The sequence below is a fragment of the Laccaria bicolor genome, genomic scaffold (assembly GCF_000143565.1).
Source record: "Laccaria bicolor S238N-H82 LACBIscaffold_58 genomic scaffold, whole genome shotgun sequence".
Lineage (NCBI taxonomy): Eukaryota > Fungi > Basidiomycota > Agaricomycetes > Agaricales > Hydnangiaceae > Laccaria > Laccaria bicolor.
This window is the reverse complement of record NW_001889929.1, coordinates 169,480-185,055: the sequence shown is the minus strand read 5'-3', so window position 1 is coordinate 185,055 and position 15,576 is coordinate 169,480. Positions and strand designations below refer to the sequence as shown.

Below are 15,576 nucleotides of genomic sequence, written 5' to 3'. Positions count from 1 at the left end.
CAGTCTTCATAGATCGAGAGGGGGTAGTACGAGACTTGCTCACCGCTTCCGTGACACCAAAACATCGATTGATGAGAGATGATTTCCCCGCACCGGTCTATAAGCAAACGTTGTAAGCACACCCGAACAAGAACGAACTTTCGGAAACCACCTTGCCGATTACCAGCACCCGGAACCTACCAACGTAAGAGTTTGGGAAGCAGTTAAACGCGGCGAGCGTACACTTACCGATCCACCAGTTTGAATATCGCATCAGTTGTCGGTCGCAAATCACTCGTTGACGATCCCGCGCTAGTTGATCTGTCCTGTTGCACTATTACGTGAATGTGCATTAACCAGGGAGGGATACGTACTGCTGAAGGAGGGGAAACTGTCAATCCGAGGACGACGTTCACTTTATCATACGATTTGGACCACTCTGGCGTAGGGGAGATGTTATCGGAACGCAAAGGTGAAAGCGGCCAGAACAAAGGCACCTTGTCTCCCCACGTACTGAGGCCCCGCTTTTCCCAGCAATTCACGCTGATATATCTGGTTCTTCGATGCAAGCTTTTTCCAGCTTCGATAGTTGACCCGAAGGATGAGAGGATCCGAGGGCGAGACCTGGCTAGTAGCATTCAAAACAACGTCCAAGTTCCATGCAAGATGAATGGCTCACCAAGGCGATGATAATACGATCTTGTGAGCCTTTGTGCCGAGTAGACACGGTGACGTCTGTTTGAACGATCCGATTGACAGGTCGATTGATTTAAGCTCATCCGAAGTGGAGATAGATATGTCTGTTTAATGGGAGTCAGCCAGCCACTCGATGTCGGTTTGAACGTAGGACACACCGGAAATCTCAACGCGGGGGCTGCCCCAGCTAGTACTTCCGGAGGATAAGGACATGGTCGTGTGGAGCGAAGAGGTTCGATTACCGTCTGAACGTGCGATGGTACCTGAAAATGTCCAATTTCAACTTAGGCGCCGGCGCGTTGTGCGTGACTTCTGTCTAGAGCATGGCCATGGGTTGTAATAGGCCTCTGGATCCCGGAGGTCGTAGAAAGTAAAAAATATGGGATGCTTGATACGTTGAAGTGCTAAAGTTCGTTGGATTTCAATGAAAGATTGTTGATTAACCCCGCACAGGTGAAAACACAGTGTAAGTGCGTTTTCTAAAAATATAACAGTCATTGCCTGGGCTTGAAGCAATAGCGAAGGGCTGAAGTACCTCGGACCTCGGTCATTCCGACACTGGTTTTCAGCCCACTTTGATTACAACGAATGAAGATGTCACCATGTAATGTTCACTCAATATTCACTGCAAGCCCCAATCGTTTTAGGGTCTCTTTCGTCTATTACGGCTTTGCGATGATTTGGGGTTTTGAGCGCTGTTCGGCGTACATAAGTTACGTCGTAACCCCACGGTCACGACGATGGTTCGTTTTGGTGACGTGGCCTATAGAACTGTCGCCGGGATAGTTTTTTGAAGACAAAATGCGAGGGAGAACACTAGCGTGCTCGGATATTGCGTACTTCCAAGTAGATACGGGAGTTTTCGCTGCACAAGGACTGAATATGGCGATTTGAGGCTGCGGAAGCAGGAGCGGGTAAATAAACAAGTGTCAACACCAATTGCGTGTTATCTTGAGCCAATGACGGTTACCCCTCTCTCCTTTCAACCACCATGACCCGTCTACTTCAGTGGGCCTTGTTGGCCGTCTCCTTCGTTTCCTCCGCTGTCTCCACCCCTCTCTCTACCGCTCCTCATGTTATTCCCCAACGCTCCTCATTAACGCTCGCTCCTCTCGTTGCCGAGCCTCACCCCCATGGCAGTGTCAACAATTCATACATTGTCATCCTGAAGAAGGACCTCTCTCCAGCGCTCAAGGAGAACCATCTCAACTTCTTGCAGAATGTGCATGATGCAGACCCACTGTTTGCCGATATCTCAGGTATTCAGCAGGTCTATGACGGTCATATCAGCGGATATGCTGGCCGCTTCACAGAGGGTGTTGTCGAGCAGCTCAGGACGATGCCGGAGGTAGATTACATTGAGAAGGACCAGATTGTTCGTACTATGGATATACAGAAGTCTGCTCCATGGGTGAGTCATCAGTGACCGGATCTTGTGTCCATACAATTTACAGTATGCTGTAACTAGGGGCTTGCACGTATAAGCCACAGGCCCAGGCTTACTTTCAGCACTTTCACCAAGTATGAGTATGACGACCGTGGCGGCGAAGGCGTTGACGTCTACGTCGTTGACACTGGCATCAACATTGATCACGTCGAGTTTGAAGGTCGTGCAACCTGGGGAAAGACTATCCCACAGAATGACGTCGACGAGGATGGAAATGGCCACGGATCTCACTGTGCCGGCACCATCGCTTCTCGCAAGTACGGCGTCGCCAAGAAGGCCAATGTTATTGCTGTCAAGGTTCTTGGCTCGAATGGTAGCGGAACTATGTCCGACGTTGTTGGTGGCGTCAGCTGGGCAGCGACCCAGGCCAAGATCAACGCCGAGAAAGCTCTAGCTGAATATCAAGCCACTGGAAAGACGAAGCATAAGGGGTCTGTAGCTAACATGAGTCTTGGGGGTGGCAAGTCGCGCGCTCTTGATGAAACTATCAACGCTTCCGTCAACGGTGGACTTCACTTTGCTGTTGCGGCAGGTGTGTATAAACAATTTGGTGCCCATCAACTTTTTCTAAACGCTTTTCTAGGTAACGACAACAGGGATGCTTGCAACTACAGCCCTGCTGCTGCCGAGAATGCTGTAACCGTTGGGGCTTCAACCCTTGGTGATGAGCGCGCCTACTTTTCCAACCATGGCTCTTGCGTTGATGTTTTCGCACCTGGTAAGTGACCTTATTTTCTTAGCCCCTGCATCTGTGCTCACAGTGTGACAGGCCTGAACATCCTCTCCACCTACAAGGGAGGCCGCACAGCCACCTCTACACTCTCTGGTACCTCTATGGCATCCCCCCACACCGCTGGTCTCCTCGCTTACCTTTTGTCCATCTACCCTGATGAGACCTTCGATCCTACCTTTGACAGTGAATTCAACGTGATCTCCCTCCAGAGCGAGCGCATTTTCCGTCACCCGTCTTCCCTGTACAGCGTTGCCCACGCCGCTCTGCCACAATGGATATCTAACTTCCTTCCTCCACCTTCCTTAGTGAACGCCGTCGTTGCTCCCATCCCTAAGAAGCCTGAGACGCTCACGCCACTTCAGCTGAAGAAAGCGCTGCTCAAGCTTTCGAGCTCAGGCCTCCTCACGGATCTTCCAGATCGGACCGTGAATTTGTTGATCTTCAACAATGCAACAACAGCCTACTGAGGGGCGTATTATATTTATCTATCCAATTATCCGTGGATGGATAGGTGGTCCGAGTATTCGCGATGGATGCATTCGGCGTATCCTTGTCTGTAGTGGTCACATTTCCGGTTCACGCTCTCTTCTTGCTCTCGGTTTGTTTCCTATTTGTCCATTTGTAATATAGCGCTAGCAATCTATATAGTATTCTGCATACACATAAGATCAGCACGAGGCCGAAAGCTGCGGGTTGTAGGCCTGACTTGAGTTTGATGTTTCACCTGCTTGAATTCTCTCAGTGACTTTTTGGTCCACTGCCACTGTGGACTTGTACGTGATGGTGGCGGCAAACCTGCACCTGGGACCTAAAGGCACAAAACGAGCTTCAACAAGCAGCCTTTCAATATTTTGGACGCGTCAGAGAATAGCCAAGAGCACGAAACATCAGTCAAATTCGCTGCAGGATGATCACACAAAGGTGTCAACTTTCCGAAAGTCTGCATCACGCGCACACGGTCGACTCTCTCCATCGCGAGAAGGCTTTTGATGGAACCGACCGGACCGGGTGCACAACCAAGTCTCATCACTTGCGAGTTGAGCGCTGAGCTCCATGGTGGTAGTGTTCACTGCCTTGACGATTTATGGACTCTTGGCTGGCAGTTTCTCGCCGGCGTGGGTTATGCAAACGAATGTGCGCAGACCTGCGTCTGTACGGACCCGAGGAAGAGGTGGAGGAAACCTTTCACCCGCGCTGTTACACGCCAAGTCCAGAGTAATTTGAGAGTAATAAATAACTCTTTTCGTTTTTCTTTTTTTTTTTTTTGTGTAATACGGACTCAAGTACGATTTACCCGAATTGCTGCGGAAACAGGGAGGGATCAGTGGGATGCATTTTGTAGTACTTCTTGAGTACTTCCAAAACGAATGTAAGACCGTTTTTTGTCCACAAAATCAGAGTCAATCCGGATTGTACGGACAGGTGAAAATCAATCGTATCGGGGACTTCCACAGTAACTCCCCAGGGCTCATGACACTTTACTTGTAGTATGACGCTGGAGACGGAAAACTCCGTTGTAATAGAAGCGAGGTTTGTTGCAGTTGTTTGGCAGGAGCTTTCGGAACAATTCCCGACCAACTCCCGTGCGTCTTTCCGCTTTCGCTTGGCACATCCATCATTGTTCACGAATTTGGAATTCCGTGAATGCTCCCCTAATTTAAATTTTGAAGGCACGCCCTAGCGCGCCTCGCGAGAAATGCATGTTTAATACCTTTCAAATCCCGGCCGACCCCACTGCGGCACCCTCAAAAAAGTAGACCAAGAAGGCCACGCTCCTTGCCACGCTCTCTACCTAGCCGGCGGTAAAAACCTGATATTTTTAATCACCATTTCAACTGATTATCTTCGTTTCATTCGGGTTTTCAGAGATTATCCTCGGGATTGAATCCATCATCCGGAACAAAAATGCGGTATTATCAAGTGATGAGCATCACATCTGATATGTTTTTGGGTGGTGCTGCCTATGACTGCGCGTTTCGAAAATCGAGGGTCCCGCAACCCTTTCTTGACAGCAGCGGCCAGCCGGAAATTTTCTCAACTTGTTCAACACGCGTTTTGCAAGTTGCCGCAAGAGCGGTTCATCTTCCTGACTCATCACACCGCCTTCCTATTTCCACATGCAACCAGATACAACCCCAAAGCAACCCTCGCTCGGAACGCGTGTCCCTGCCAACGCCTTTTGTCCTTTTTTTGTGTCCGGAATCCTTTAAAGCGTCTGGTCTTTTGGTTTTCTCCTCCCCACATTCCGTCCAATCTCGTGTGTCGCTCAAGCGTCTGTGACCTCATAGCTTCCGAGAATTCTTATTACTATCCTTCAAACGACGATAGATCCCGCACTCCATCAGCTTTTCCAGCTCTCCCAGCTATAGAAAGAATTCCACCGAAGCTCAATTCATCTATACCCTCCCACCAGCCATCCTATTCCTATATAGAAGGATACTAGAAGATTGAACGAGATCTCTCAACGACATTTTCTGCAATGCGCTACCTTTCTTCTATCATCGCGGCTTTTTTCTCCTTTGTTGCTGTATTGCCGGCAGTACGCGCTCTTCCTCAGGTGATCCCCTACGTTCTGAAGAGGGATTCGGTGAACGCCACTCATCGCGATTTGGTCACGCTGGAGAAACGCTTCGACAACGGGAAATTTTCCTTCTATGACGCTGGACTCGGCGCTTGTGGAAAAACGAATTCAGGCAGTGACTTTGTGAGTTGCAACTCGATCGTTGCCACCTCCACGTCGATCACTTATGAACTCATTTCGCGTGGCATAGATCGTGGCGTTGAACGCTGCTGTGAGTATTGTGTTACTTCGAGAGGACAATGCTAACAATGAATCCTTGTAGCAATGGGACGGAGGTGCACATTGTTTCCAAACGATCACCATTTCTTATCAAGGCAAGAGCACACAAGCACAAATTACAGACTTGGTACGCTCCTGTTTCAGTGAATAGCTTGGGCGTCAATCTGACGCTTTGTGCCATCAGTGCCCTGGATGTCCCTATGGTGGCCTCGACCTTACTCGTGGACTGTTTAGCTATTTCGCCGATCAATCCGTTGGTATCATTTATGGATCGTGGAACTTTGGTAGCTCAGCGCAAACTGCTGTTGTAACGACGCCGGTAGCAACGCCTACAACGACAACGACAAAGACGCCAACGCCGACGCCGACGCCGACGTATACACCGACAACGACAACAACGACAACTCCTACACCCACGCCAACGCCAACGCCGACACCAACGCCGACAACGACAAAAACACCTGCTACTTCCTCATCATCACCAGCTGCGGCCCCAGCGAACGCCCTATCAGCTGACGTTATATCCCAACTGAACAGCGTTGTCGTCGAACTCGGATCAATCGTTGTTGCTGCAGCTCAGGATGCCACAAACTAGACATATCCCAGTTGTCCTTTTTTCTCACCATCTCGAACCCTGGATGGGGCACTATGCTATTTAATATTATCCTCAAATCGGTCCAACTTTTCGACATCTTCCTAGAAGCCTTTGACAGAGCTCGGCCCGCGTGCAGCGGGGTGACACACTTTTCGCGCGTCTATCACGCCGCTAGCGGCTCCCTTACGTTTTCCGTGGTGGTCTCAATTTGCGGTGTAATAACTAAATGTATTATGTTTTGGATAGATCAAGGTAGAAGAATTAGAACCGCCTGGTTGCGTTGTAATGGTCCTTCGACGTCAAATATAATGTTGTTGTACCTGGTCATTGTCAAACTCCAAGTAGCCCTGGTTTCTTGATTTTGAGCGTCACTCGGTGCTGCGACTCTGGACTTTGTGCGCTTCTAAAAGGTTCGTGGGTTTTGTCGTTGAAGTGCCATATGATGCAATTCATGCCCCTTATTTCATCGGCGAGCCCCGGATTTTCCTTGCACGAGAATAACGTACTCTATGATGCCATAATTTGGCAACTTTTCGGTCAACTGATGAAGGGAGGATCACTAAGTTGAGGTAGACTTGGCATAACACGTTGTACTGAGCAGTGAGAAGGTGTGTTATGGCGCTCTTATGCCAGTCGGGCGGTTCACTTTTAAGTCCGTCGCATTTGAATCAGGTTCGCTTGTCTTTGGTCGGTGACGGTGTTTGCCAGGTGTTTTCCGGAGTTCGGACTGACTATTACTCATTGACCGCGAACCTGGAAGATGTGTTTCGCGAGAATATTCAGAGTGGAGTCAAGCAAAAAGTCCAAAAGAAGCTTCTAGAAGCGTTGGTCTTGCTGGACTATGAGGCTGAAAGATGTGTTTCGCGAGAAAACTCAGTCCAACAACAAAGCCCTGAGGAAACTTCTAGAAGACGAACTTTCGTCTTGCTGAGGAGCATTAGATATAGTAGCAGTGGCTCAGGCTAAACATGGACATCGAGGTGCTGTTACCGCTAGGCCCGCTAGTGATAGGAAACGAGTCGGGCCAGGACCGACACCCTGGTTTGATGACTAGAAGGAGAGAAATCCGTTGATTTGGCGGCTGGCTGATTCATTGTCCGTAAATTTCACAAAGAAGGCCAGCCAATCGTGTATCATCATAAGCTTTTCCTCGTCGTGAACAAATAGTAAGGCGGATCCACGCACGACAAACGCTTTCCGATCCACAATTTGCTCAGGCCAAAGCAAGAAGGGATATACCATCATGATATCTTGTCAACGCCATTCACCTCTCCACAAACATCCTTCAAAACCTCTCTCAAGCCCACGGGACTCAAAGTTCCCTCTCTCTCCCTCAAAGCGCCAGCGTACATGCCCCACACAACCTCCCGATATGCCGCATATGCGTCCATGATACGGTCTTGCATGTGTTCCACCAGTACACGCACGGTGCGGTCGTCCTCTAGATATAGTCGCAGCCTTGCAACACTCGACCGCATATCTCGTTCGCATGCTTCTCTGAATCTGAGGTTCAGAGTCTCAGCAGCAGAGCGGGATGCCCAGACCTGTTCCGACAGAGGTCCAGATGGAGGATGTTCGTCATCCTGCTTCTCAAGAGAAGGGGGTATACTTTTGTAGGCGTGAATCCGTTCGGCCCAAGATTGTAGGGGTTCGCAGATAGAGTCGACAGAAACAGAAATGACATTTTCGCACGCCCGTCTAAGATCATGGTCGATTCCCTAAAAATTCAAACATGAGTCTAATGTGAATAAGACGAGGATAAAATTACATGTTTGACCCCGCGGATACCGTCTTCCCCTCGTGTCATGCCAAGAGAGGCAAATAATCCATCAGGGAGCATTGAAGTTGTCCTGCTTAGTAGATTTGCGAAGGTTTCTTATTAGAACATCCAATTAGCCAAGATCTTTCATTGGAAGGCAAAGTAGATACATACCCGTCACCCCACCAAAATCCGTTGTTGATTTGCTACTGGAAGGTTCGATCGTGTTGCGTTGATCCAGATCCAGATTTCGAGTGATTTCCTTCAAGATTAGAAGATTTCGTACAAGGAAGAGGTGGCCGTCCAGGCCGCTACGCGTCTTAATCGCTTCGGATGCAGCAACTAAGGACTGACGACAAAGGTTCGCGGCTTCTTGCGCAATGTCCTCGAAAATGGCAGGCTAACCAGAAATCAGTCAAAAGAGCAGGAATCGCAAATTATGACAAACCTTCACAAAATCATGCAACTGTGAAAGAACCCATACCATCTTGCGCATGGTCGGGTACCAAGTATCCTGCTTATCCAATGATGGAAGTTGGAATATCTCGCTCACACTCTCCTTCTCCCGGATTTCGTTCCCAGATTGAGGTTTCCTTGCAGCTGACATAGAAAATCAGGGAGTTGATTTTGTAAATGATGCGGCAGCACTGACATATTAGGATATCGGGATATGCGAGATCTTCAGCCTTGGGAACGTAGTAGCGGATATCACTCTGAATGACTGACTGCGCCTTGAAGAAAAGACGCGTTTGTGCGTCTTGCAGTACCATCTGCAATAGATGACTAATGTGCAGTCGCCGACCGACCTTCCCTTTGCCCTTGGGATGAGGATTGTCGAGATCAATTGTGAGCTCGTCAACGTCGCCATCCTCATCATCTTCGCTCCGATCAGCGTCGTCATCGTCACCACTTTCGTCGTCATCGTCATTCGCAGAGAATACCATCGAGGATGATGATGACGACGGAGCATCTAACACCATAAGGGCCTGGAGAACAGTACAGACCTCACAAAGCGCTGTAAGACGAGGCTCGTGGAGGATGCGTGGGCGAAGATCGTCGTAAAGGAAATCACAAAGTGTTTCAAGATACTGACTGTGTGAATATGATTCAACAAGTCGTCAATTGGAGGCAGTTTGAGACATACTATAACTGATCCTCAGCCGTGCTGAAGAATTCACGATAGAGATTGAACTCGTCCGTACACAATTGCTTCAAGTAGCTGCAACCAGCTCTCGTCTGAAACCGTAAATCAACTTAAATACTCTTTTCAAAGAAAGAAAGAAATTTACTAGCTCAACCAGTTCACTTCTTGATGGGTTGAGACCCTTGATCTCTTCTAATATGCGGGGGACGAGTAGTTGCTTGCGAGCGTAGAAATAGGCACTGTGGCACTCCGATAACAGTGCAGATAGCTCGTCCGGGTATGCCAGAGCACGCCGTTCCAATTCCCCAAGGAGGGGAGCCACTTTTTTTGAAACGGTCCTGAATCGAGTGTAAAGTAGATGCATTTGAGCTGTGGGTGATACATCCTGGAAACGGCATTATAAAGTGACAGATTGAAGTTTAGCTGAATATGAACCTTTTCAGAAAGCCGAGTTGAGACGTCAGAAGATAATGCTCTCAATGATCCAACAAAGTTCATCTTGATGAGGGTCATGGCACGCGTCATGCATTGCTGATAACGCAAGAGATAGACCTCCGATTCTTTGAAATGTCTCTTGAAAGCACGTTAGACTCATTGGCCGCAACAAGGGCGAAGCAGACTGACATGGCTTTTGAGAAAATCGATGCAAATGTCGACTCGTTCCACCATGTACAAAAAGTCACTTTGGAAGATGAGGGACTCCCCAGGATGATTGAGCATCCTCGTTGCCGGCTCCAGCTCCTGGAAGTATTCCAAATACGAGTCAATATCGTCCGTGAGCTCTAGTAGCCTATCCTACACAACAGTTAGCCGTCAAAAGTCTGCAACATGGCCGTGGACACTCACCCGTTCCTCTAAAAGCCGCTCACAAGCATCCTTCAAGTTCTTCCCACCTTCTTCAACACCTGTCCAACCCTCCATCATCCCATCGACCTCCCTATCAATCTCAGCAATCCTATCTAGCAGCAAATCACACGTCTCCAAGTGTTCCGAGACGCTGGCGACGTGAGTGCGGAAATGCGACTCTTGGCTGTGCGCGACGGAACGGTCAATCAAGGCGAACCAGTCGTAGAACTGCTGTGGAGTTTGGATAGGTTGTTTAGGATGTAAGGCATGAGCGTTTGAACGACCCGAAGGAGTTGAGGGACGAGATCCAGAGCCTGAAGCTGAAGCCACCAGCTTATTCCGTTGTTGCTGAGTGATTGGCGTTACAGAACCTGAAGCTGAAGAATCATCTTCTTCAGCGAACTACATTCAATCGTTCAGAATTCTGACACGTCGAAACGTGAATCTGGTAGTCACCTTGAGGGGGTATGGCACTTTTTCTGTGGCCGCCTTAATCGCGTTGATGCTCCGTATTTCGAGATCTCCCAAAGGTGCTTTAGCTTCCCATTCCTCGACGCTGATAACTTGCTTTGAGGCGGATGCTGGTGAAGGGTGGAGAGGAAGAGGAACCGGAGTTTGGCCCTTTCGTTGAGGTCTGTTTGAGGTCATGGAAGTTGCATACCAGAATTTGTGCGCATCACGTCATCAAATGTATATGATACATCTACAAAACGCCTAGCAGTGTGGTCGTCTGACATTCCTAAAACGAGAGTGCACCGTTTGTCATAGGCCTACCCAGTTCACGTTTATTCGTTTATTTAATACCAGTCCTCATCATCGTAAATCATTGAGAAACTTGTGAAAGTAAGAAGTAATTATAGCAAGCGACACTGTTTAACGAGTGCCCGTTGAAATTGTGGGAGAAAATGATTGACATTGCGCCAGTTCTGGTTGTAATTTCAACATGAATCGGCCAAGCTACAGACTCGACCTACGATGCGCTCAATCGGAAGTAACATAGTGGCTTTGCCGACGTTGGACCTTGAGGGTCGCGTGCATATTGATGTCGTTCCAGTTCTTCGACGTTTGAGGCTAAATAAAAAGCACACCATCAGATACTGCTGCCAAGATCTAGACTTGAAGGTGTTATGTACGCTTACCTTGCTCGCAGAGAGTGGGGCCATTATACCGTGTATGTAATGACACATAGAGCATCGGGAATGAGGTTCCCGAAAAGCTCTGAGCACTGAGTGAGCTTTGGTGGAAGAGAATGACCGAATAGCCATATAGCTGGGCGCGACCATATGTGAGAGGTCTGCCTACGGCCACTGGCAAAGAGTTGATGTCGGATCAACGAGCTCGGTATGAAGGCGAGTTCGTCAAAAGATTTATACCATGGCGAAGTTTCCTTCGTGAGTTGATGCACTAAGTGGCCGCGTGGTGCGGGCCGTAGGAAAGACAGTACGATCATCGAAGTGGGGCTTGCGTGGGTGCTGTGAAAGGAAGACCTGAGTAACGGGTGGGGACAGTCAGCGAGGCAAAAGATCAAATATATGCGAGATGATAAGAAGTTCGAAGGTTGAGGAAGAGGAATGCAAGCTCGATAACTTACCAAAGAAAAGATGACCGTCATCCTCACTCTCCAGCTTCCGACTGAAGCTTGCATTTATGATCGGGAGGACGGCGGTGACCTAGCATGGTGTGCGGAACTTTTCGAGACCGTATTAGCGTCGTTGGGCTGGGCATCGTTGGTAACGCCTGCCACGTCCGCAATGGAAAGGCCGTTTAAAGCAGACGTTGTCGGCTTGTGGAAAAGAAATATTGATGATCAACGAAGTCTCCTCCCTCATATGAAAAGTGGCGTCGGGCGGGTCGCTGGGTGGGAGTTCAAAGATGCAGTTGGAGCAAAAGGCATTGTCGTACCCGTAGAGATACCTAGAAGCATGGCGCTCGTAAACGAAGTTAAGAGAGCCGTAACTGTCATTGAATCATCAGTATATCAGACTGGGAGCATCGGAAGAATGGGGGCGTGGGGGGGGAAAGTTTGGTTGCGGCACAAAAGGGGAAAACGAGGTAAGGTGGAAAGGGGACCAAAATTTAATGGAAGGAGGAACTCACTCAGAGCTGATGCACTCAAACATCTTTGCAATGAAGCCCATGTACTAAGTCTTTGCGCATCCTTCGCCCAGAGAGTAAACATTACACGACTCGACGAGGGTTCGCGGGGGAGTTGAACTTTCTATGGGTGCTTCGAGACTGGAAGCTGTACTCACATCCACCCCGGCTGATGACTAATTACACAGCCACTCAAAATGTGGCTAATTCGCTCTTTCGCTCAACTTTCGCTCTCCCCCTGGTCCAATGTTCTTAAAGTGACCGTATATGCTATGAGATTTTCATATACTATGCATAATGTCATGTTGTACATAATTTAGAACATATCATCTTCTCTTCAGTTGTCAACATCGCCCACTGTGATGTCTTCTGTCCCGGAAAGTGACTCTTGGGCCAACGCGTGCACAGGAAGTTCTCGAGCAATCACCTCAAACAAGGGACAATCGGGCAGTGAAGCGAAGCGTTGGACAGATTCCCTGACAAATTTATCATTTTTGCACCTTGTATGTAATTAGGTCAGATAAATGCGACAATTTTTATTTTGACAGTATATTTGCCAATTGTTCAAGGGGGTTGACACAATGAAAACAATTAATATGCTTATTGTTTAAATTTGTCCACAACTCTGTTCCCTAGGCAAAGCTTTTGTTAAAAATTAAAGTTTTGCCTCATGCCGAAGAGACAAACTGAATTGTTCCTGAAATCCATTCCATTGACAAATTTTAATTCTTAACAGCCTTTTGTCCTCTGGATGTACCTTACAACACATTTTTAAAATAGTAACAACAATTTTTTTACATTTGGACATTGCCTTCACACAATAGGCAAGCACACTATCAAAATAAAAAAATTCCCATAGGTCTGTTTTAATTACATAACAGGTGCAAAAATGATTAATTTGTCCTAGAATCTGTCAAAGACTCACTTAACTGCCCGATCATCCTTTGTTTAAGGTGAATGAATCTTGCCATGACTTCCCTCAGTACAAGCCTGTACAAGCTGTTGTTCATCATTGATCTTCATGTTGCTCTTCAAACAGTCTCAATGTTTCGGATTTCCCAATGTTTCCCTCCACTTTTGGAACTGTGACAAAAGCCTAAAGTTTCTTTCCTGTAGTATGAGGATGGTGAGTATTGAATTTCGAAAATATTAAAGAAATAACACGTCTAAGGATGGAGGTACGTCGTTTTTCGCGACCAATTCGCGACACCAAGCTTTGACATGCGTGTTACATAATCCTCTAATTACAGTCTGGCACGTCAAAATTTAATAACAACTTTTCTCCTCACCACGGACCTCTATCCCTCCAATTTTTTTTCCAGTCGACATGTGTTTTGTGGCTCTTGGGGGCCTTCAGAGTCTTTTTCTGTGTTTCTATCATTGAGTGTACATTTACATCAGGATATCCACAATAGGATGTGATTTTCAAAAATCTGGTCTGAAGACCCCCTGCACATGCAAATTTTCTCTCAATATGGGCAAAGATCTGCTCAAAATCTGCCAAAATGCAGCCAAAAAGCTGCCTAACCATCAATCACTGGTCAATATGTGTGGACCAAATATGAGCAAACATCACACCAGCTTTGTGGACCATGCGGCTCTCCATTAACTTCCATCTTGTCGTCTAACAATGTGTATCCCAACCAATCACCCTTTCCTCAAACCGTTTTCTATTGTGAAGAAAGCGATCACAAGATCACACTCACCAATTCGTCAATCCACAGACATTGCTAGCAATGATTTAGTTTGCCTCAGCTCTGACCCACCTGCTGGTAAATTAAGAAAGGCGGACACAATGTCTGATTTAAAAAGAATAAGGCGTCGGCCAGGGTTTTCCGCTCATACTTCTTGCAAGGCTTGGCCAAAAGGGTGCATGTCATCATATTTGACATGAGCTTCAGAGCGAGGTATGAAGTCGTTCAATCCCGAACTTTTGTGATCAGTAACAATGCGGGGTTTTTTGTTCTGCCAGACAACGAACATTGGGGAAATTTTCATATTTGGAAGGAGAGATGATAGGGGTAACACCTTAGACCATCTGTCTGCTGCTAACTCTTTATCACGAAAGAGACGGATGGTGTCAAGGTCAATATCTTTGGAAGCATAGTTTCCGGAGATGTCGGAGAGTTCATCTTGCCACTCCCCTTCATCAAAAGGCCAAAATCCAATGCAAAGACCATTCATGGCAGATTTGACGAAAGGTTGATTGGGATGATCACGTAGTAGGTATTCAAATTGGTCAACATCAAATGGGGTGTCTACCTTGATGAAATCACGCATTGCATCAAGGGTAGCTTGAATGGATGGATCATTTGTGAGATGTGGTGGGGGGTCTCAAGCCAAGTGTTGTGATTTCGGAGTTTGAATCACATGTCTCACGCCAAATCACACTTTTTCGCAGGACAAGTCACAAAACGGACCCACCAAATCACAGTTTGGATCACACTTTTTGGTGCGTGGGAGACCTGACTTGTCCTGGAATCACACCTCTTGACGTAAATGTGGGTTCCAAGGGAGGGGAGCATTTTCGGAGGCCTCTGGGCCCAGCTCCTTTGAATTCAGCCTCACCGAATTCATCAGCAGCATCGCTGCAGCCCACTTACTCATCTTTACTCAGTCTGAGTAATGCCTCTTGTCGTGCCACCATGGCTCAGTGCTATTCAATAGCAATGCTGAGTCAGGCGCTATGGCTCACAGAGAGGTATATAACCCTGGGTCCCTCCTCTGCGTTGCCATCACTGCACTTGTGAGACACCCAGGTAAGCACAATGTGCTTCTCCTCTACAGGACGAATTCTCATCTCCCTTCTATAACAGTCTTAGGTGCCGCCTTTCCCTCTTCAACAACATAAAGACTATTATCTTGCACGGTGAGAATCCCGCTTCCTCGGCGCCGCCGACCCCCTCTTCAACATCAAAAGAGTTTGGCTGATCATCTAGTACAGATTGGCATGATACACAAGCACTTTTTCAAGAAATCTATGTGTCCTGCCATCTATATCTCATAAACAAAGACAATGATGGACAATGGAAATGCTCAAGCAATTCAGCAAAAGGCGGCAGCCTGTCAGAAGGCTCTGGAGGATGTTGTGGAAGGACAAGCTGCAGTGGAGGACTTTGAGAAGAGACTCAGGGAGCTTGGTGCATCGTCACTCAAGGGATCCGACTACGTTCAACAATTGGAGCAATGGCTACATCAACAAAGTTCCCGCAGGGGCCAGGCTCAGCCATCTCAAGCTTCATCAGCTACTCAGCCGTCCCAGACCCACTCCTTTTTGAACAATTCTCGCCATCCATCTCACCATCCCTCTTGTGAAGCCACTCCTTCCGGTCTTTCAGCTGAAGAGGTTGCTGAATTTCGGGACAAATGAGATCAACTTCTTCAAGGATCTTGAGGTGGGCAGCAACCGGCAATGAGCGTTATGGAGGACATTGAGTGGAGCCTGCTGCGAGCCAAGTTGGACCAGCTACCCTCACTGTCTGC

General features: G+C 47.8%; 4 protein-coding genes across 4 annotated transcripts; 3 read left to right on the top strand and 1 right to left on the bottom strand.

The window, feature by feature from the left end:
• Positions 1-1,666: 1,666 nt before the first annotated feature.
• On the top strand, positions 1,667-3,517 carry LACBIDRAFT_291381 (uncharacterized protein; the record flags this gene model as incomplete). Its single annotated transcript, XM_001888782.1, has 4 exons — positions 1,667-2,086; positions 2,144-2,654; positions 2,706-2,840; positions 2,892-3,517. 4 exons carry the CDS (start codon positions 1,667-1,669, stop codon positions 3,320-3,322), a joined length of 1,497 nt encoding a protein of 498 aa, XP_001888817.1. The 3' UTR covers positions 3,323-3,517.
• Positions 3,518-5,334: 1,817 nt separating this feature from the next.
• LACBIDRAFT_313260 (expansin family protein) lies at positions 5,335-6,250 on the top strand (the record flags this gene model as incomplete). The annotated part of the gene is made up of 4 exons (XM_001888781.1): positions 5,335-5,559; positions 5,627-5,647; positions 5,699-5,782; positions 5,840-6,250. The coding sequence occupies 4 exons, from the start codon at positions 5,335-5,337 to the stop codon at positions 6,248-6,250; spliced, it is 741 nt and encodes a 246-aa protein (XP_001888816.1).
• A 1,346-nt stretch (positions 6,251-7,596) lies between these two features.
• Positions 7,597-10,578, bottom strand: LACBIDRAFT_156264 (cis-Golgi transport vesicle tethering complex subunit; the record flags this gene model as incomplete). Its single annotated transcript, XM_001888730.1, has 11 exons — positions 7,597-7,968; positions 8,028-8,125; positions 8,196-8,409; positions 8,458-8,602; positions 8,658-9,101; positions 9,154-9,245; positions 9,299-9,538; positions 9,589-9,726; positions 9,778-9,948; positions 10,000-10,401; positions 10,456-10,578. Coding segments are annotated over 11 exons (2,439 nt in total), but the record flags the coding sequence as incomplete, so codon positions are not given.
• Positions 10,579-11,600: 1,022 nt separating this feature from the next.
• On the top strand, positions 11,601-12,783 carry LACBIDRAFT_334047 (uncharacterized protein; the record flags this gene model as incomplete). Its single annotated transcript, XM_001888780.1, has 4 exons — positions 11,601-11,972; positions 12,282-12,356; positions 12,435-12,596; positions 12,730-12,783. 4 exons carry the CDS (start codon positions 11,601-11,603, stop codon positions 12,781-12,783), a joined length of 663 nt encoding a protein of 220 aa, XP_001888815.1.
• Positions 12,784-15,576: the final 2,793 nt, after the last annotated feature.